The 22,847-nt window shown below is 34.9% G+C and overlaps 2 protein-coding genes and 1 non-coding gene across 3 annotated transcripts in view; 1 reads left to right on the forward strand and 2 right to left on the reverse strand.

Annotated features, from left to right (window-relative positions):
* The window catches only part of LOC150104851 (uncharacterized), an 867,921-nt gene extending 852,974 nt beyond the window's left edge, over positions 1-14,947 (reverse strand). The window contains exon 1 of the mRNA XM_090395079.1: positions 14,827-14,947. The gene's annotated coding sequence lies outside the window, so the exon portion shown is untranslated. The remainder of the gene's footprint in view (positions 1-14,826) is intronic.
* Positions 1-20,864, forward strand: part of LOC150104853 (uncharacterized) — a 92,597-nt gene extending 71,733 nt beyond the window's left edge. Inside the window, exon 2 of the mRNA XM_090395374.1 lies at positions 19,776-20,864. Coding sequence (XP_090251500.1) covers positions 19,776-20,582 — 807 coding nt within the window. The 3' untranslated portion in view covers positions 20,583-20,864. The remainder of the gene's footprint in view (positions 1-19,775) is intronic.
* On the reverse strand, positions 8,799-8,870 carry TRNAA-UGC (transfer RNA alanine (anticodon UGC)). The gene has a single exon. It is a non-coding gene; the product is annotated as a tRNA-Ala (tRNA).
* Positions 20,865-22,847: the final 1,983 nt, after the last annotated feature.

The following is a 22,847-nucleotide window of genomic DNA, read 5'->3' on the forward strand; positions in this document are numbered from 1 at the left end:
TTTTAACTCTCCTTTTCACTCTCTCTCTCAATTATATCAGAATCACAATGGAAACCAGGAGACCAGACCTGTGCACAATGGTCTTAGTGAGGTCTTGTAAAAAAATGATATCCTTATCTTTACATGTGAAAGTTCGTTTCAGCCTTCCAATTATCTTTGAGTTGTACTTACAATCTTTGCTACATGCCCCCCCCCCCTGGACTTCAACTTCCTGTCCACTAACACTCCATGATCCCAAGCCTGATCAGTTTATTCTAGCATAATCCCACCAATATAATACGACATTGGATATCCAGTCACGCCAAAGTGCATGACTTTACATTGAACTGGTATCCATTTTCATATGCCCACAATTCCAACCTATTGAAATCATTCTGCAAGTACTGCATATCAGCAGCATTCCTGATTACCCTACCTATCTTTGCATCATCAAAAGATAGCTGTTTGTCGCCTGTCAAATTCTTCCCAATATCATTAATGTACAGATTGAATAACAGTGGACCAAGCACTGATCCTTGTGGTACACCACTGATTACCTTAATTCTTGTAAACACATCCCTCGTATGCCACTTTTTGATATCTGTCAGTCAGCCATCCTCTTATGTACGCTAATATTTTATAATCCAAACCCATATTCTCCAATTTATGCAGTGGTCTGGAATGCTGTATTCTGTCAAAAACCTTAGCAAAATCCAAAAGTTTACCACTACTAAATGCTTTTCTCTAGTTTTCTTTTTCAATATTGCTGTATATTTTGTATCCAGAATCTAATTAGACTTATTCTTTTATAATTTGAAGATTTTGATTAATCTCCTAAAAAAGCAATATAATGGATTTCTTCCAGTTGTCTGGAGCTGTTCCTGATTGCAAAATTTTATTTAATAGATCTGATAGACTCTTATGTCGTTCTTATGTAGTTCTAAGACAGCATATTTAAATAGTTCCATATTTATTCCATCATTTCCTGGTGTGTTTTCGTTTTTCATTTTCTTGAGAATTTGAGTTAATTTATCTAATATTATGGTTACTAATTTGCTGTTGTAACTTATTATGTTATGAGTGCCAAACCCATTATCTTTCCAAGAGTTTCATAATAATTGTTCCATTTCTTTTTACTTTTGATATCTATATTACTATGTTCTTTAATTTCTTTGTTCGGGTACTTCAAGATTTTATAAAGGTGTTGATTGTGTGTGTTCCGTTTCTAGTTTTTTACATAGTTATTCCAGTTTTTTTTTTTAATATAAGGTTCTAATCTCCTTTTTAGCTACGAATTCTTTCTTTTATAATTTAGTTTATTTTCAATTACATTAGAAAATAAAAATGAAGTTAGAGAAAATGGTTCTTTTATTTTTGGTCTTTTTCTTTGTTCGTTCTAATTTCTGATGCCCTTTTCCAGTACTATATTTTCCCTTTTTCCTAGGCTGCCATTGGCGGCTTTCTTTATTAGTTAGTTGATTATTCACATTTGACGTCCGCTTGAGTTCGTATGGTCACTCCTGTACCTCAATGGGTTTGGGAGTGAAGTCTTCTACTAAAAAGAAGTGGTATGGTCACAGAATCCCTTTCCACACAGTGTTAGGACAATCACAAAACATCCATGCCCATAACGGTGCATGGATGTTTATTATGGTGCATATATTTCATTACATTATTTTCATTTATTTCTATCTTTAATAATTCTCTAATTTTCTTCGATACAGTTTCTGATATTTTCTTTCTTTCTGTTACTTTATTTTAAACACACGGTCTACTGTTTTTTTTTTTTATTTATCATCGCCTTCAGCCATTTTGGAGGTACTGAATTATATACAATAACTGCATAACAAATCTGTATCTAAATTTAAGCTTCTTGTAAACTCTGACATCCGTTGTTATGTTTGTTTCTTCCTAATGTAATCAATTATAGATTCAAGATCTCTTGCTTTCCAGGTATATTTGTGTACTTATTTATGTCTATAAAAATTGGCCATTTTCAAAGTACTGAATAGGACAAAGTCGATTAATTTTAGCTCATTCTTGTTTTCATGTGGTTTCCCCATTATTTTCCCATACAGTCTTACGTGAATTCCATAAATATAGAAATGAATACACAAATACAGTGTTTAAATAAATCATGAATTTGTGCTAATTCAACAAATAATAACAGTTCTCAGCATAACCAGCTCTTAAGGCCCATTACCTGCCAGATTGGCTGTCATAATCATAATTTTAAAATAAGATAATTAGTCTTATGCCTCATTATATACTTTTTGTGTGTAAATTGCGTATGTTCTTCTGGCCCATATGCCTAGTGCAGGGAGGGAAAAACTCTTCCACCTGTTTACGAGACCGGCTAACTCACCTTCCAATTAAATGTATTATACAGGTTCTTCGCAAACTAGATGAGAATTAAGTCCAGGTCTTTCCAACCAAAGGTATTCGTCGAAATCGAATATTACTAATTACTGAGCTGCGGAGATTTTTGGATTCAGTAAATGCGTGAATAAATTAATAAATTTCTTTTTTTGTAAGCAATGTATCTATTCTAACTGCCAATTTTAATAATATCTTACTATAAAAACACAGAACTTTAAATTATAATAATTAATTCAGAGCAGCAGTTAATTACATATTTATTTACAGAAATTCCATCTCATGAATGAGTAAATTTGTAGCACTTTAGCATTTTGGATAGTAAGGGTTACAACATAAATTGAGACCTTGTTCTAGAAACCAAACATGGCATTTCAGACCTCCAGTAAACTGGAGGGTTAATTTTCATCGCCCTTATTCAAGACCAACTAAAACATTCCCTAAAATTTTCATACTACAGCAGTGAAATTCGAACCGTAGCCTGTAGGTTGGAAAACAGGAAGCTCTCCAAGCAATCTGGGTAGCCTACACACTAACTAGCCTATTTATAATAAAAGTTGCAGAAGCGGGAAGAGATTAGCAAGGCTGAGAAAAGACAAAAGCAGATAGGCCGAAGTAAAAATCGAAATAAGGTCAACAAAAGCTAAAAACATGGTAGGAAAAAATGATGTACGGGGACTTGATGATCAGAGGAATACTTAATGTACTCATTTAAAGGAGTACTTTTATGTTTCCCTTACGCAAAAATTAGTGATATCAGTCATGCCATCCGGGTGAAAAATGGTAAGGCGAAAGAAATAACCGTCTTGGTTGGCACTAATGATCTGAGAGGTATTCTATGAGGCAGGATATGAAGGAGTTGTTGGACGAAGCAAAAATGAAGAGAGAGAAGGTAAAAACTGTAAGTCTCCTGCCACGCTATGATAGAGACGAAATGAGGAGGAGGAGAGCATTAACAGCAAACAAATCAATACATGGGTTGTGCAGAAGGAATGATGTAGAGTTTGTGGACCTAGGATCTGCGTTTGACGGAAAGAAGGATTTCTCGACTGCATCTAAATGGTTTTGATGTTAGGGGTCGAGAGAGAGCTTTGTTCACCGAGCACTGCTGAAATGCAAATTCAGGAAAACTTAAGCAATTAGGGTGATGCAGGTGAATGTGTGTGAAATAACGCATGTGGTGAGTGTGAGAATGACCAACAAAAGTAGAATCTAGTCTCTCAAACCATAATATTGAATAGAATAGTCAATTCAAGAAGAAAAGGTGGTTGAGGGTTATATGGATGCTGAAGTTTCTATATACTAATGCCAGAAGTATCAGCAACAAGAGGGAGGAGTTTCTAGCTTTGGTCAGCGCAACCTCGCCCAAAGTTATAGCTATTACTGAGACTTGGCTAACAGCAGATGATGTAGTTAGAGGAATAGAATGTGAGGAATTTAGTATTTTCCGAGAAGATAAGACGGGAAAGAATTACTGCTGATGACAGCATATGAATTTCAGCCAAAAAGAATAGGAGATAAAGAGAGTGTGACTGTTCATTTGAAGCAGTTTTGTATGAGATGAAGGCCAATAAGAGAAACTACTCGTATACGAGTGGTTGCTGCTATAGACTAGGGGATTCCAGGGATGATCTGGAAGACATGTATCAGAAAATTAATATAATGAGTACAGGTCGAGTGATTATTATGGGGGACTTCAACCATGTAATCTTTTTTTCGGGAGGAAAAAAAGATTACATGGCACGAAGGAATGGAATTTATCTATTTACAGAGAGATAATTACTTGAGGCAACATGTGATGAAGGGGAATCGGAATGCGAGAGTACTGGACCTTGTCGTAGGATCAGAATCGCTATCCATAACCAAGATGGCCACATTGCCTCCGAGCGGGGAAAATGACCACGCCGTCTTCACTTGGACGATTGCAAAATATGAAGAATATTCTGTCAAGAAGGAAAATATGTAGAATTGCAAGGCAGGTGATTATAACAAGCTTAGGAAGAAGCTCGAAGCTATGCCATACAACCCTGCAAGGGAAGGATATTAGTAGTGCATGGGAAAGAGTTAAGGGGAGTGCAGAGGAAGCTATATTAAATTGCATACCTAAGTTAAGGAGGGTTAATCAGGTAGGAGATAGATGGATGAGTAATATCATTAAGCATGAGCTTCAGAAAACGAAAATGCTCTGAAGGGTTTATGAGAAACGTAACCAACAAATGCATGAACAATGAAAGGGTCAGGCAAGAAAGTTGACCAGTGTGGTAAGGAAGGTAAAATCAGATTACGTGAAGAAAAACTAGCCGAGCAGGCCAACGGAAATCCCAAAGAGTTCTTTCATTACATGGCAAGTAAGATGAAAAATGACTATGGAAGAATAACCATAATGAGCGCTGATAGTGGCGACTCGCCACTGGCGAGGTGACCCAAGAATTTTATCAGTAACCTTGATAAAAATAGTTGGGTTACTGAATAATCACTTTGCAAGGGCATATCATACGTGAGGTTAATGCTTTGACATATGTGATAGAATTATATGGATGAATTGGAGGTTCTTGGAATATTACAGAATCTCAGTGTGAATACAGCTGTTGGATTAGATGGGATATCAGCTCACGTTTTGAGGGAATGTGCAAGGGAATGTCAGAGCCTATTCAGAGGCAATGTCTTTGACTAGGCTCTTTAAGTCTCAGCTCTGGTAGAGGTCCAAGGGTGCAGAAAGAGGGGAAAGTAATTCCCTTACATATGATAGGTTTTTCTGAGATCGCAGTGGCAAATTATAGACCACACATTATCTCAAGTGTGGTGGTAAAAGTACTGGAAAAATTGGTCAAAAAAGATAATTCAGGAATGGGTGGATAAGAATTTGATACTCTATGAGAGGCACATGGCTTTGTGAAGGGTCGGTCATGCTTTAGTAATTTACTAACTTTTTATAATGGAGTGATAGCTGAGTTGGATAAGGGAAAGGGCCACACGATGATTCGTCTGGATTTTGCAAAGGCATTTGACCGCATATCACATGTAAAACGCTGATACGCAAATCAGAACAAATGTGGATGGATATGACTGCTAGACAGATATCAAAAAAATGGTATACGGACGAGCAGAATCCACGCGTAAGCCGGTGACTACTAGTGTGCCATAAGGTTCGGTGCTAGAACCACTACTGTTTATTTTGTACATAAATGATATAGGAAATAACTTGAAAGGAAATATTCAGTTGTTTACTGATGATGCACAATTGGGTAAAGGAATCGTTAATTAAGGTGACGTGGAGAGCATGCAAGATGATTTAAATAGGCTTTCAGTATGGACCAAAGATAATAGTATCACTTTAATGTGGAGGAATGTAAATTTATGCATTTTGGGATAAACAGATTAAAAGCTCTGTACCACACTTATAAATAGATGAAGGTAGGGATTTAGGGGTGGCGGTATACAAAGAGTTGAAGTTTAGAGGACATATTTCTAGGGTAGCTCGTAAGATTAAAGAACACTAATAAGTAGGGGTAAAGAAGTTGTTATTCCTCTTTATAAGGCCTTGATACGTCCACATCTGGATCACTGTGCTCAGGTCTGGTCTTAGTTTCTTGAGGATGAAGAAGTGGTGGAGAGCATTCATAGGTGAGCAATCAAGATGGTGAGCGGTCTGTGGAACGTTCCATATGAGGATAGATTTGTGAATGAATGGAATGGGTTGTCAGAGTCAGTTGTTATCGCTTTGTTTGTTGATGGGGTTCAAGGAGGGATATGATAGATTGTGTGGTTAATTGGATCGCCCGCGATGAGTCTTCCGACTTCATTGAGGTGCGCATACAATATAATAATAATTCTTGACCTCCACTGCTTTGTAAAGAAATGTACATTGCATGTTTAATAATAAGCATAATAAAAGACAATTAAGCCAAGTCGAAATTGTAAAAAAATGGCTGAAACCTTAGAAAACACCAATAAAATATGGAAATTCAACCATAATTCTTGTTTTTTAAGTAGTACAATACACCAATTGGAGTTCTTAATCCCGTAAAAAGACATGACATACCGGCCTCAATCTTGGTTGCTTCGGCCGTACTTCCAAAAACAACAAACTGGGGCCAAATGTGTGTGCAACGAGTTCGGTGTACCATCACTTCAGGACAAAAAACTTGAGCCACTTTTATTGCCTCAGTATGAATATCTTTATATTCACATCTGTGAATATAAAGCCTAATAGTCAGTTATTTTAATGTATTTGGTTTAAAATTTTAAAAGAATTAAAAATGGTAACTATCATTACTATTATTACGTGACACCTCCATGGAGTCCAAAGACTCATCAAGGGAGGATACTCTACCTCGTCAAATACCCTCTCCACTACTACAACGCTACTATCATCAACGCCATCTACTGCCCATCATCACCAAGAACAATATTTTTTGTCTGTAAATTGCGTGTTCTGAAGGCTGGTTTATCTGTGCGCGAGATGATAAACTCGAGTTTCCTGGAGAAAAAACCCTGTTATCTCCGTAAAAGATCGGCTAACTCACCTTCAATTGAAAACGCCCATATAAGGATTCCCCTCGTCATCACGACGAGAATCGAACTAGGTCTTTTCCAATCGAAGGGCGCAATGTTCCGCTGTTCTTCCAATTGCGCTACGGAGGTAATCAAGTAGTAAAAAGAGATTTTCAAATACATATTTTCATTATTAATGAAATGTTGTAAAAAATTGTATTCTATAGTAACAATGCTATGTGAATAAATCACATATACATATACAGAGTATACAATCCCTATACTCTACACTACACTAAATATTATAATAGAGCCTGTTAATCATAATTTCATCATGGCTCAGACATGCAAGATATAATTGTTTATTTACAATTTTACACTCACCGTTGTGAGAAAATGCTATTTTTTTGTTAATCTAAATAAGTCAACTATAGTTACTGTACTTATCAAATATCGAAGGAAACGTACTTCATAAATCATGATATTGAAGGAACAGATTTCTAGTGACACCGAACAGTGTTAGTAGGGAACTATAAAACGAATCCGAATCTCCTAATAAATGTATAACATTTTGCTCTTACGATGGGGGAGGGGGTTGAGAAGTTCTGATAAACACCTAGAACAAAAATTATATTAAAGCAACTGATATAACTTTCTTGTAGTTATATCAGTATAATTTAGATAGTTTATATATAATTTATATTTTCCTCGTGTAATTTAGAAGTTAAACAGTAAGCTCATTTGGATTTGAAGTGCTATTATTGTAATGAAACACAGTAGGGGGACCATATTTTTCATTCACTAAGCGAACACACACAACAACAACAAAAGGGAAAGTTATTCGCATGTGCCATGGAACGAGTTCTCTAGAAAAATGGGTTATTATGTCAATACATTTTCATTAGATTACAACAACTAAAACAAAAAAAAAAAGAATTAAAGATAAAAAGTTAACTTTTTATCTTTAATTCTTTTTTTTTTTCATTCACTAACAGGTACATATTTAGTTTTCGAGTTTTTTTTTTATGGTATACACGAGTTTTTCATTTCTATTGAACTGCTTTTATGCTTGTGGCTGAAATTCACGTCAGTGAAGTTTTAATTATTCCTTTTGATCTGTTGTCAATCTAGGCACGCGGCTGCTTCGCCTTAGTACAGACTCGCTCTGATTTATCATTACTTAATTTTTAAATATAAAAATTAAGTAATGAATAACGTAAGTAACCAAAATGTGTACAGGAAGTGCTATTATGTAGAAAACACAGACAGTTCCGAAATATCAGTAATAAATGTATAACAATCGGCTCTTTCACACTGCCTTTTTAAATGATCTCTGTTTTCAATAAAAACGTGACACTTATTATTATTATTACTATTACTATTATTACGGGCAACTCCAGGGAGTCATTGGACTCATCGAGGGAGGCCCCAAATCATATTCATCACAACTATTTGACATTCATACAGTATCTATCATACCTCGCCTTAAACTCATTCACTGTCACAGCATCCACCACAGACTCAGGGAGCGCATTCCACTCATTCACTACTCTAAAAGTAAAGAACCCAACTCTAACACCTTTACTAACCACACTTTTGCCCAGTTTCCATGGATGTCCCCTAGTCCTCCCACAGCCAGCCCTGTTCTCAAAAATATCTTCTGAATTAATTTTATAGAAACCCTTCAGTAATTTGAATGTCTCAATCATATCTCCCCTCCTCCGCCTATCAACCAATTTTTGCAACCCACAAATCCTCAACCTGTTCTCATACGGTTCATTCCACAGACCTGCTATCATCTTGGTCACTCGCCTCTGGATCCTCTCCACCTCCTCCCCATCAAGAAGAAACCTAGGTGACCAAATCTGAGCACAGTAGTCTAGATGGGGTCTTATCAAGGCTCGATACAGAGGAACAATAACCTGCAAAAAATATGAATTTTAAAGTACTGGAGGTGCCGGGGATCGAACCCGGGGCCTTTCACATGCAAAGCGAACGCTCTACCACTGAGCTACACCCCCTTCTAAATTATCTAACAGAATGCGTATATGCATAATAATATGCACCGCTGATTATATGACTGCGCTGTACAGTAAGATCATTACTGAAGAATTATTTAACGTTGTAAAACTTTATATTCAAAATCAAATTTGAAATTAGTGTTTAAAAATTGATGAGCGAGTTCTTGTGAGTTTTCCTTATTGCAGTTCAACGCATCGAAGCGTCCAGCGGTGTGTGGCACTGGGTGTTGATATCTAATTAAGCTTTCCTCTTTCGTCTGCCCAATTTATTTGAAACTTAATCGTCTGTGGCAAACGAGAAAAGCTGTCAAGTGTACCGCGACTTAATTCATTAATTCAGTTAGAAACAAAACGGTTGTCGGCCGTTTAACGTACGCCCTGTTCATTTGGACAATATTTTTTCTTTTTTTTTTTTTTTGCAAAGCCGATTTTTATCTTTGTTGTCAATCTTTGAATGACTGAGAGTTATTCATATTTAAATTGAGACTGAGAGTTATTCATATTTAAATTGTTATATTCCAGTTTTTTTTTCTAATTTGAAATCAAAATCAAAAGTCCTATTGCTTGCAATTTAGCCGATTTTTATTAAGACAGGTTTAAGGCTGGTTGGTCGAGGAACTGATGCATCCGCTCTTCAACCAACACACTGTAATTCGAATCCCTCTGTTGCACAGATGTCTGTAAAGGTCTTTAGTCTATAAAACCACACTTTACTTATCAGAGGTCTGGAGCACTTTGAAATATTTCATTTATATTATTACATATAATAACAATAGTTAGTTCAAAAGTTTGTTAGCCTTAATAAAGTGACATTTTTATTTATGTGGTATCCCGTCCACGTTAAGCGGAGATTTCACATACTTGAAAGTACCCTGGTCGTGCGACACGTTAGGTTCCAGACCATTGTCGTATTCCGAATCACTGCATTTTTTTTTTTTTTTTTTTAACTTGTAGATGCATGTAATGGTTTAATAGCATTTTAAATATGCGTAAATGGCGTAAATAAACATTTATTTATGACAGATACGCAAACGAAAAATTTAGAATAATTCTAAGCGAAAAAGTTATTCTGAATAGCTTGTCTTAAGGGAACGTGCCAACCAGTTTAGTCTTCAATCCACGTCGTTAAAAGTTTTTCCCATTTCGGCAATACGATTTGTCACGTTTACGGATAAATGCAGTATTATATCTAGTGTAGCACTAGATTATACTACAGTATTATTTAGTGATACACTACATAATATGGTTCATTTTTCATTTTACAGTAACCGAACTCGTGTGGTCACTTCATGTCCAGGGTATCTGATCAGGCCTGGGACAAAGTTCTACTTAGCAGGTTACCATCTTTAAGATGGTCTTCCATCTTTTATAATTAGGAGGAAAGTTTTCTTTGGTCGTCACAAAAGATAGTTTCCTCACTACTGCAAGAGCTTTTTTTTTTGCACATGCTCTTGATAAATAGGATGCTTTGATATTGTCCAAGTTCTTGGGATACAAGTTCTTGTATCTGCTTCTATTCTTTGGAAAGGCTACCCTCCCGCTATTTTCCCCAAGGGTCACAGACATTCTCCAGATGTTCAATTAACACATTAATAGATTCATTATTTCTCCTTTCCGCTTGTCACATGCATCAATGTTTCGCTAGAGCTTTTACTAAAGTTTTTTTTTTTTTTTTTTGTATTATAAATATTACAAATATTTGTGTCCAGCGAAGGACATGTTTCTTTTGACACATTATTACACCTTATCTGACGAATTATTGCTTCTGTTGTCCGGGTCACATCTTGCTCTATTGTTTAAGTCACCTGGTGTAAGCATTATACATAAACATGTTATAGTGTATCACGTTTTGCGATGCGTGAATTCAGATTTTATTTTGTTTTGGTTAGAATTACGGAAGAAGCAGCGAAGGCGCTGAGGACAATGCATTATGGCTGGTCTGTTAGTTGCACGTGTTTCCCTGTATACTTCATTTGTGGGATGAAACGCAACAGTTTCCAGATGAAAACTCCCTCCACCACCGTTTCAAACCGGCTAACTCAGTCAGAATGCCCTTATGATTTTTTATGCTCTAGACGAGATTCGACATACTGCGTCATCAGTAATGATGAAGCACTGTGTATGTTCTAAAGATGGAGGAATATCAACGAAAAACCAAAGTGACCGATTACTTTCTTGGATTATAATGGTTTGTATCATGAATACGGTCTACAATTAACCAAGCATTTCCTTGGTTTTTCTATTAACCAGTCATTTCCTCGATATGCTTGAACGGAAGAAGTTGAGTTAACTGGTTCGGAAGGAACTGAAAGAGGGTTTTCCCCCCCGACCGGAAACTCAGGTCTCGCCATCTCCACACCAAGCATAGGACAGACAAGTGCTGACCGGTGAACACACAAACAAACAAACACACTCGCCTTAGATAAATTACCGTAACTATAAATCTGGCAAGAGTCAAAAAAGAGAATCTGAAACTTCAGCATCAAAATGTTTTTACACACCCAGGTCAACATGATATGTAGTGGTCCTGATACTTGTTAATAGGAGCTTTTCATTAATCTGTTTATTGGAAATATTTTGATTTTTACTATTAACAGATGCTTCCGAATACCAGATTAAAGACAATTAAAACTGAAAATAGGTAACGGCAATTCTCTTATGTGTGTAGCTAAGAAAACAAAGTTCGTACCTGTTTATTCACTAACGTAACATGTATTTATTGTTTGTAATACTTGGGAATATTGTAACATCAGAAAGTTATTTTCGTTGATATCATTTCATAATTTAATTTCCGAAATGCTTCATACATCGGATGCAAAGCAAGCTAATTTGCCTTTCTGAATTACAAGACTGACGTTTTTTGAAAATATTTCAACCTCATTTTCCAATACAACACTTCAATGCGGCGAAAACATAAAAAAGAGTCTTTAAACAGCATATGCTTTCTATTTTCCTAATTCCATTTTTTTTAAAAAATGGACTACGTAGCAATATATTCTCAATATAACCTAGGTCTGACATCTGGCAGACAAAGTACAGGATTTCGTGATAACCTTTAACCACGGCTGTAGTTGCGGGAAAAAAAAAAAAAAAAAAAAACATAGGGTATACAGTAAATTAGATTTTATAACCTCTGATTTGTTTGAATAAATAGCGCATCACAAACGGCCTGTTCAAAATAATGAAGTATCTCTACTGGTGATATAAAATTTAGTGTCTTTTTTTTTTTTATGATACAGTGTGTCTACTTGCTATTCACTTAATGAAATCCTATGAGAGCTAAACTAAACTATCTGCATTTATCATTAAGATTAAAGCACCACATCTTGGTCACTTCGCTTTCGTCGTTTGAAATCTAGGTTGCCCTTTGGTTATTTTTCTCTAGTAATCGTGAAGTCGTGTTCTGCCATAGGATATTAGCCTATATTCGGTGATGCATCTTGACAGGATACCAATGACTCCTTTCGTTATTATCTGCAAGTTTAATATGTAACCATTTCTAAAATGTAAAATGTGCAAATAATTCTTGGTGCGATCTGAATATTTACGTCCTGAATGCACTTATTTTTATGGTTGAGCACGTGGTATTAAAAAAAAAATCGAGAAGAAAACACCGCTACCTAAAACTGTAGTATCACTACAAATATTACCATACATTATTCATAAGAATCTGGGTTTATTCTCAGAGTGAGGGGGAAAAGCAGATTGGGAATGCAATATTACTGAATACGACAAAATATAACAAAGTTCATGATGCCATAATTTAAAAAAAAATAATAATAAAAAAAAAAAAGCGAGCAATTCTATACATCACATACTTAAACGTTTGCTCAGTGCATTCAATCATTTCTTTCTTTATTTTTTATTTTTTTGGTCACTCATTAGGTTCTGAAGTTAAGCTTTTCATGGAGGACATTTTGTTAATGTAACACAAAAAGAGATAACCGTTTGTATCAGCTCTAGGGATACCCATGGTATGCGAATAATTAAAAAAAGCAGTAAATAAAATAAAATTTATAGATTTACACATTGAATACAATACTCGAGTGGGGGAGGAAGGTTAATTTACCTTGGTGCACCTCATACCCTCTTAGTGGTGTATGTCTACTTTTTAATTTTTCGCTGTGAACTAGAGTGACCCTACATGAGAAAAACAAGACTGCATGTGTTCCATTTCCATCAGAAATGCAGAACTAAGAAATATAGCTAATTAAAAAATATTTATTTATATGGAGTGATGAAGTCTGTGTCATCTTTTTCTTGTTAATGCTATTTCCAACTAAAGACTATACCAAACTAATAGTTAAACTGTTTTGTTTGGAGACAATTTATTCAATAACAGACGGTGTTGAAGAAATAATGTACATATGCGCAGTGTCACATGTCAAAAGAACATTAAAACACAAATAAACAAAATTAAAAAAAAATGATTTTATATTGAGCGTGGTTAGTAGTTGGAAGGGGACCAATCGTTCGATGCAGTTGGCACACTCTCCCTCGATGAGTCTTTGGACTCCCTGGAGGTGTCTAATAATAATAATAATAATAATAATAATAATAACTAGATACAAAAACTGGTAATGATAACTTGGGCACAAGCACTTAATCTTTACTTGTACTGTATGTTGTAAATACTAACCTCGTTGGTTAGCCCGCCAAGTAGTTAACGTAGCCGTTCTTAAACCAACAAGCTCAGGATTCGAGTCCCACCATAGGCATAGAGGTGTGAGACTACTGCCCACTGTTAACGAAGACCCGAAGATGCATGAAAATATCCACGTTTGGTCTCTAGGCCAGTGTTTCCAGACTAGGTAAAAATAATAAGAAATAGTCGCTCGTGATACTAACGTATTGCAAGCTTTACAACTTTATTTGGGGGGGGGGGGTCATAAAAAATCGATCTGCTACTAGTATTATAATAATGACACATTACTCATGATAATCACTTTCTATCAGAACAACATATTCACACACACAAAAAAAAAAAGTATCAAAATTCATTTATTCTCATGATCAGTACAGTACTAAAACTTTCACTGGTCAAGCCTACCACATAAGTTCTAAATCAATTTTAGTTGATACGAATCTACTCACAACAATAATGCAATATGGAAATCAAGTTCCCCAGAAGACACCTTACTGTTATTTCCATATATGAGACCGATAGCCATTTAAAATTATCATGGCGTTTTTTATATTTGCATGGGCATAACACAGTACTATACGAGGTAAATAGGAATAATTTTCAATATGCCAAATTCTCGCATATCAGTAAAAAGGTATCTTCATTTCACAGGAAAACACAAGAAAATAAGTGAATAATAGTTCATATAATGTAATATTTGTATATTAAATATATGCAATGTTTAATATAATGTAATATTATATTTCATATAATATAATATTTTTGTGTGAAATGAAGAAACCATATAACACAAGTATGTCTACAGTAAAAATGTGATCTTATAGTTAATTCTTCAGCATATAATAATTCTTCCACATTATTCTCCAATTTGATAATAGCAGGTAGGACGCAACACAACTTGAAGCAAGTAAACTACTACAGTATGCACATACACTACGCATATTTCCATAGTAAGACGACTTTTATAGCAGCAGACTGAACCAGTCAATAGCAATTTATGTTGTCTGCATCGGTATATAACAGTTAATCTTTATCGTAAGACGAAAGTACTGAATCAGTTATTTAAAAAAATAAATTAATAAAAATAAGACATTCAAGATAAAAATATTTAGCATAAGGTTAACAGCATAACAGTTGAAAGCTCATTCTTTGGCACCATAAGCAACATGAAAATGCATATTATAAAAAATACGACTTGGGCGCAATCAGAATGCTAAAGATGGCACAAAATACCGTATATCGCTACTTCACTTGTTAACGCGCTATATTATATCATTAATTTCACAAACAGTAGCTAAAATCACGACTTACCAGTTTCCTATGAATGCATGATATCTAAAGAATTCATTCAGATACTTTTTAATTATTCTATACACACAAAACAGTAGGAATAACACATTAAACCAACATATACAGTCACAGAGTTTACAAAATCTCCCTCGTTTTGTTTTCTTTAACTGCTTTTACTTCAGCTACAGAACAATAACAATGACTCTAGCGCCACACATCAAAAATAAGCTTCCAAAATTGCCCATGTTATATTATTCATTTCTTCAAAGAAGAATCGTTTTTTTCTGATAAAAACAGTTACACTGTTCACATTAAATCTAATACATAATTTTATAGATTGGTAAATGACAATTTAATAAAATTTTACCTCAGTTAGTTATAATAAAAATTTTTCCATTTGCAAAGCTAAAAATTAATTTAAAAAATGATTTATTGCAAACATTACACCTTCCATTTCACATAGACATTGTGTCCTTACGTCATCCTTCCTCAGTCTGCGTGATTGTCACTGTCCTTCCGCATTAAAGTGGATATATATATATATATATATATATATATATATATATATATATATATATATATATATATATATATATCTGAATTTCATATTTGGGGTTACGTACTCTGTTCAAAGACTTAACCAGGCATCGGTCACTCACACCAGGCCATCTGCTCGGTAGAGGGTATAGCGTGATTCGTCGCTCCAAACCACAGCTTTCCAAGCTTCCAGGTCCCACTTTGCACCACTAACGACTACGCTAAATGTTGGTTGGGTAATGTAAGATTTGCATATTACGGTCCTACTATGGAAAACCATGTTGTAAGCCTCGGTTTTGAATGTTTTTGTGCAGATTCATGTTCCTCACTCAACGTTTTGGCCAACGAACGTGTAAAAATACTGGTTTTTACATATTATTCCTCGTTCACCCTATGGTCACGTTCGGTGAGTGTGGTGGGTTTTTCCGCTGCAAATAACACTTCATCTTAGTATGGTATCACTGGTTTTTGACCTGGGATGGCTCAGTTTGTCAACGGTTTACCGAACAGATAGGCCCACAACATGGCATCTTTCATAACGCCTCCTTGAAACTCTGTCAGTTCCCTTCTCGCAGCCATTTCACCCGACATATTGCACTGACTTAGTGAACTATGTGACAGCATCATATTCTTCCAATTATATGGGCTTTTCCAACTGACGTGAGTTAGCTGATCTCATACGGAGGTAGCAGGGATTTCTCTCCTGGAAACTCGGATTTTTCATTCCTGTACAGAATTGGCATGAGAACACATAATTTACATCCCAAAAATACTGTTGCTGGTTGCGGTAGGTGTTAGATGGCGTTGTGTACTGTGATGGTAGTAGTAGTAGTTGGAAGTTAAAGGGAGAGTTGTGTATAATGGCGTAGAGTGTCCACACGATGAGTCATTAGGCACCTTGGAGGTGTCACATAATAATAATAATAATAATAATAATAATAATAATAATAATAATAATAATAATATGTTGAAGTATGGGTTTCCCCCTCTTTCTGGATCCAATCAGGTCCCGAAAGCAGGAAAACCTGTCTTTCTTATTTAGGGACCCCTGCCACTTCCACATGAGATCGGCTAACTCATCTTCAATTGAAAAAATCCATATAAATTCCTCCCGTCATGATGAGAATCGAACTCCAGTCCTTTCCAGTAGAAGGATGCAATCTCTTTGGTCTTCTGCTGCGCTATGTATGGACAAATAAGAACTAAGTTCTTTCGTGAGAGCCTTGTTTTTAAAATCTAGATATTGTTAAACAGAATGAGATATGATCACTTTTAAGCATAGATAACTTGAAATCTATGGGAAAATATGTTTCACCTCTAACTTTAAACTTCAGTGAATTACGTAATAGAAGAGAAGGAAATTCCGTAGGTGAATATCAGATGCTGTGTCACATTTCATGATTTCTCTTTTAGTAGCTATATTACAATTATCATTATCGTAACTGTTATCAGATTAGTTATTTGGCAAGTCACTTTCATGATTATCGAATGTATGACAAAAGAATTAATTTGGATCAGAAGTGATAAAATCTACCCGAGACAACTGAGGTCATGTGGCAAGTATGCACTCGCGTATATTATTCTTGCTAATTGCGTGTGATGATGCCAGTTTTTATCTGTTTTTGCAGGGGAAAAAACGTTTCTAGGTAAAAAAAAAAAAAAATAAAATCCTTTCATTCCCGTATGAGATTGGACAGCTAACATTTAACTGAAAAGCACTAATATTCTTCTTGTGTTAGGGGGATTCGAACAAAAGTTTTTCCTATCATGTCTCGTCCTACCGACTATACTACAGAAGCATCAAGACGTAGCATCTAACCGTGTAAAGAATAATATTGTATAACTGCCCCGTTTTGCTGATTACACATCAATATGAATAGGAATAATGAATTATGATTTTATTGATGAAAATTTGTTGAAATTCAACAATTACAGCTACCGAGAAAACAGATCTAATCAATGGCATGCAATTAGTTTCGTAGAAGATTTATTATTCATTGTGGGCGGGAATGGGGGGGAGAAGAACAGTTTTAGATAAGCAACTTAACGATCGTTGCTTGCGATCAATTCCAAGCAGAGATCGACTATTAATGTCACAAAAATTTCCGCCAAGTTAGTAGCGAATTGCAAACCCAGAATGCCACTGATATTTAGAAATGTAATAGTGGAAATCTGGTAGATGTAATCCTATAATCTTCTAAGGTATGCTTTCTATAAATATGTCATGGGAATAACAATATTTAAGGATGTCCGTTTTGTATTTCTGCATAAATCATCAAATATCGAGTAAGTTCTGCAAAAAATAAATACAAAATAAATAAATAAAAATAAATAAATAAATAAAAAATTGAAATGGGCTTTATTTTCGATCCGGTTATTTGAAAAAAATCGATCTACAAAACAACTACCAATTACTACGTTCAGAACTTTTTATTGTTGCATATCACAGTGTGCTAAATAAATACGACAGAACTACCTAGTTGTAGATCACACCGGTCACCGATAGCGAGAATAATCCAATTATAACGGATTATTATAGCCAGGCAAAAAATTATTTCTTTTTAAGAAATAATATTTTATATTTGCTCAACTGGTTAGAGTAACAACTGAGCACAATGGGGAAAAAAGCCTACTGATAAAAAAATTGGCTTTCTTTTAATAATTAAATACAGGAATAGAAAACTAATTTGGTTTCTTTCATTAATTAAAATTTTCTCTGCTCTGTTGAAATAGTGCTACAAAAGTTTTTCCACCCTTCTTATCAGTGTTAAAAAATATTGGATAAAATTGTGTATATTGACCAAAATAATAATTTGTGTAATCAACTAAAGAAAAAGAAAACGAAGGCAGAATGTGGTATCAGCAAGGATAAAAAAAAAAAAAAAGTCTATGATAATGAGTGAGACAAACTATATTTTTCCAAGCTGCAGAGTTACTGAGTATTAAGCGCACTTTGTAATCACGCGCTGAATTGGGCTAGGTCATGTATACATTGTTCACTAAATTGGAATATCATTCTGTAATGAAATTCATACAAGGGAAAGCAATCCTTAACGCAATAGGAACACGTCCGTTCATGGGTAAAAGGAGTTCACACACCTTGGATGCTGGCGAATTAGTATGCCAATATTTTCTTAATCTTATAATAGGAAAACCAGAATGGCCTTTCAAGTATTTCAACATTTGGCAACGTCTTCACCGCTATAATTTTTAAGGCATACATGATCGACATTTCCAGCATAAAATATAATTTCCAGTTTAAATATTCAGCATGAAAGTAAGGACTGTGAATGACCATGTGAATTGGATTTTTTTTATTTTTTCTGGAGAAATCAACTAAATTATTTTCAATGAATTCCCGTACTCCTTAAATCTAATGATATTTTGAGGTATCTGTACTTTATCTGCCTATTCGTATTATTTGAAGTGACTAGTCATTCAATTCTTAGCGGATTTGTAAAAAATGTCCTGCAGAATATTGAACGGTATGTTTGTCAGTTGCAGCGAGCATACAGGCAAACCGGCCAGATTATATACGTAATGTACAAAAATACTATCAGTGGGCGGTAGATGGCGCCGTATGTATGTGTAGTACAAGTGAGTGGATGACAACGTTAGGAGTCGTTGGATGTGGCACGTAATAAATCAAATCAAAGAGGCTTTGATTTGGGTTAACAAACCAAACAGATAATGTACGGACCTAACTTTCTCCTGAGTAGCAATCAGAGAAATGGGAAAATTGAGGCTCTTACAAAAAAAAAAAAAAAAAAGTATGAGAATACAAATGTTTTCATTCTTTTGATATAAAACACAACGTGAAAAGTAAAGTACGTAGCAAGTGAGAAAGTGTTTTTTTTTTACATTTTGCATTCATGCTTTTCATGATAGTGTTTTCCTGCTTGCTAAAAAAGGAAAAAAAAACACGTAGGATTGCCATCAGTATATTCAATGAGTTTTCTCATTTTACATATTTAAAGAAGTTTTCATGGAGGAATTGCAAGTATGTTTATATTCTTTCTACGGATGACTTCATGCAATGTTAGGTTCGAACTTATTTCTCACATTTTCTCCTGTAATGACATCCATTCCAGCTTACTGATTTTTAGTTGTGGATCACGATTAACGTGAAAATCGTTACTAATATTAACGTCATCAACATCAATATGAATGAAATATATCGCTCCTCGTTCACTTCGTAGCAATCATATATATTTCGATGTAATATCAATGGTAATAAAACATGGTTGTTATTAAAACTTAATTATAAAATTAAACATTGATTGAAATATATATTTTATAATTTTAGAACACTGTTGTGAAATTGTAAATAATATAGAAACTATTAAACTGAAGGTACATTAGAATTTATTATACGAATCTTTTAATATAATGATATATTATTGAAAAATAATAATTTGTGTTGCATTTTGCAGAAGTGCAGCTTAATTTTCTTGGTAGTGTATCTCATCTTTGGACAATGTGTGGAGACCAATTCCGAATCTGAGCCTTCAGCAGTTACTGTTTCCACAACTGAAATTCCTCAAGAAAATGTTCAACCAGATCAAGAAGGTTCGACAGCATTGAAATCAGAGTCACCATCTCCTCAAGCAACAGGATACTATGGAAACTTCCAGCCTGTGATTGGTCGAAGGCCTCAATCTACCTTCAGTTCACTTTTCGAGAATTTTCCTACATTTCCAGACTTTCCGGATTTCAGCGAACTCTTCCGTTTCCATCCGACAACGCCGCCACCTCAAGCTTATCGTTATCGAGACAGCATTCCTCCAAATCCTCCTACAACTGCAGATCCATCCGAAGGTCCTCATAGACAACCATCTGGAGATGTAAGACAAAAGGGTTCTAAAGGCGCAATTGAAAACATTTTTTTCCCTAAACAGAGACCTAACCGACATAAACTCGAAGGAATTCCATCAAAAGCAAGCGACTATCCAAAAATTTTTCGTTTTACCAGCGACAGAATTAACATCGCTGATTTCGACCTGAAAAAGAAACTCGGCAAGGACTTTGTTGATCTGACCAAAGGAGACTCTTTGGATCCAGAACGAGTGCCAAGAAACAGATTTCTCATTCTTCATGGTGGTATTTACAACCATGAGCCAACGTTTGCTCGTGTTTACGACGGTGACAGTTCAAGAACTTCGCCAAACATTTATGAAATTATTGCTAATCAAGATGATAAAGCAAACGTAGAGGATTATCCATACTACTACAAAACGTAATGTACAATTTCGTAATTGAAATTGTAAAAGGCAATCGATTTTTGAAGTACCATTAGAAAATGTCACCAAATGCCAGGAAATTTTAGAACCAATGATACTAAATCACGTAGGTCAAGACTATTAGAATGTGTCGTATTCAAATGCAAGGAAATTCTAGAACTGACGAGAAACTAAAAGCACTGTCAAAAGGTGATATTTTTCGTTAAGTTTAAATTTCCAAATTATATGTTGCCATTTTTGATACTGTTATTTTTTGCCATTGTAACCCAGAATTATAGATGATGATTCACTTTTATTTGTAACATGTTTTAGTGTTTTTAAGTAACTGTAAGCATGCATTCTTTAATGATGCGCATGCTTTTCTACATACAGTAATAAAGTTCACTATTTCACAATGGAAATAGTGAAAATAACTTGTTTACTAGTACGATCTGCATGTTCTTTGTGTGTGTGTGTGTGTGTGTGTGTGTGTGTGTGTGTGTGTGTGTGTGTGTGTGTGTGTGTGTGTGTGTGTGTGTGTGTGTGTGTGTGTGTGTGTGTGTGTGTGTGTGTGTGTGTGTGTGTGTGTCGTACATCGCTTTTTTCCCCTGGTTGTAGTGTTAAAAACCCGAGTTTCTCTCGTCGGAGAAGAAGAAGAAGAAAAAGAGAAAGAGAGATCTCTGCTTTTTCCTTTTACTCGGCAAATATCAACTCACTGGGCAGTTGGAGAAAAAGGTCTAGGAAAAGTTCTAGTCGGTAGCTAGAATCTCACCTACAGTGGTCATATTTTTCCCGACATAGGATTATGAAGGTTACCACTCAGTCACTGCTTTATAGTTGTTAAAATCATGTTCATCTGATTCTTTTAATCAATAAAAGTGTCGTTCTGTGCGCAGTGAGTTATTGAGGATTTCACATTTACTTTTAATGACAGTCAAGCACAATTGCTAACATTGAATAATACTTAATAATAACAAAAAAAAGTTTAAACGATACTTATTAAAATTAACATATCTTAAACTGCAAATCTTTCACTCAAAATTTTCCGTTTAATGTACCTGTCATTAACAATACGAACCACACTTCTATATTACGACATCTGCAATGAATGGCCTTGTTAACCATACGGTCAGGGACGGCCTGTTTTACACTCAGTCATTACAATTGTTTATGTAATGATATTACGTTATATGATACTTTTCGCGCCTTTATAAATATCATTGATATATATATATATATATATATATATATATATATATATATATATATATATATATATATATATATATATATATATATATATATATATATAGAAAAAAATACTGTTGTTGGTGATGATGGGTGGTAGATGGCGTTGATGATAGTAGTGTCGTAGTAGGAGAATTAAGTAGTAGTAGAGAGGGTGAGATGTATTTAGCGAAGTATAGCAGGATGCCTTCCAGCGACGAGTCCTGGGGCTCCCTGGAGGTGTCACGTAATAATAATAAAATAATAAAAGTAATAATAATAATAATTATTATTAAACAACTATGCAGGCAATGTATCTTCTTTGTGAAACTATTTAGTAATTGTAAATGAATTGGTAAAGAAATTATTTACAATCTTCTATTTAATCGTATATATATTTTTAAAAATCTTCTAAGAAGTAAACTTCACTGTTACCAGCATTCATATGTAATATTGTGTTCTGTGAAAACCTAGTTTGTAGCTTAAACTAAAAGTGGGTAGATGGAGAAAATTAGATTTACAGGAATGCTAACAGACCATGCATTTTAAAAACTTTTTAAATGAAGGAGAGAAAGAATTCTTTAGTTCTGTAATTAGTTGTGTACAAACTGCAATTTTAATGGCTATAGAGAGGAGAGCTGATGTTCAGTGTTAATGCCCCGTAGCAGGAGCATCAAGAAAAGAAAAGAAAAATGGTAAAATCGGTCATTAAGCAGCCAGTTCTAGAACTTGTTTAGATTGGTCGTGTAGTTTCAGTCTCCTTTAGCACTACAAGGTATCAAATGGGATGAGTTTGGTTGCGCAATTTTTACTCTTCCATTCCATGAACTAATTATTGCTTCTGCTCTTCAGAATACTATTAAATAACTGGAATAATACTTACTGGAATAAAGACCTTCATCCTCCACTTCATCCGAAACCCTGACTATCATCCGTGCTTTGTTCTCCAACAAGCGCACTAAAGCAGTCCAATATGATAATTCGACATATCTAAAGTGTCCGAAGTAAAAAACTTGAGCTTCCCACTAGCATACACTACAGCCTGCAATATCTGTAAAA

Source organism: Typopeltis vanoorti, chromosome 7, assembly GCF_054136105.1.
Source record: "Typopeltis vanoorti isolate ZY-2024b chromosome 7, IOZ_Tvanoo_1.0, whole genome shotgun sequence".
In the NCBI taxonomy this organism is placed as follows: Eukaryota; Metazoa; Arthropoda; class Arachnida; order Uropygi; family Thelyphonidae; genus Typopeltis; species Typopeltis vanoorti.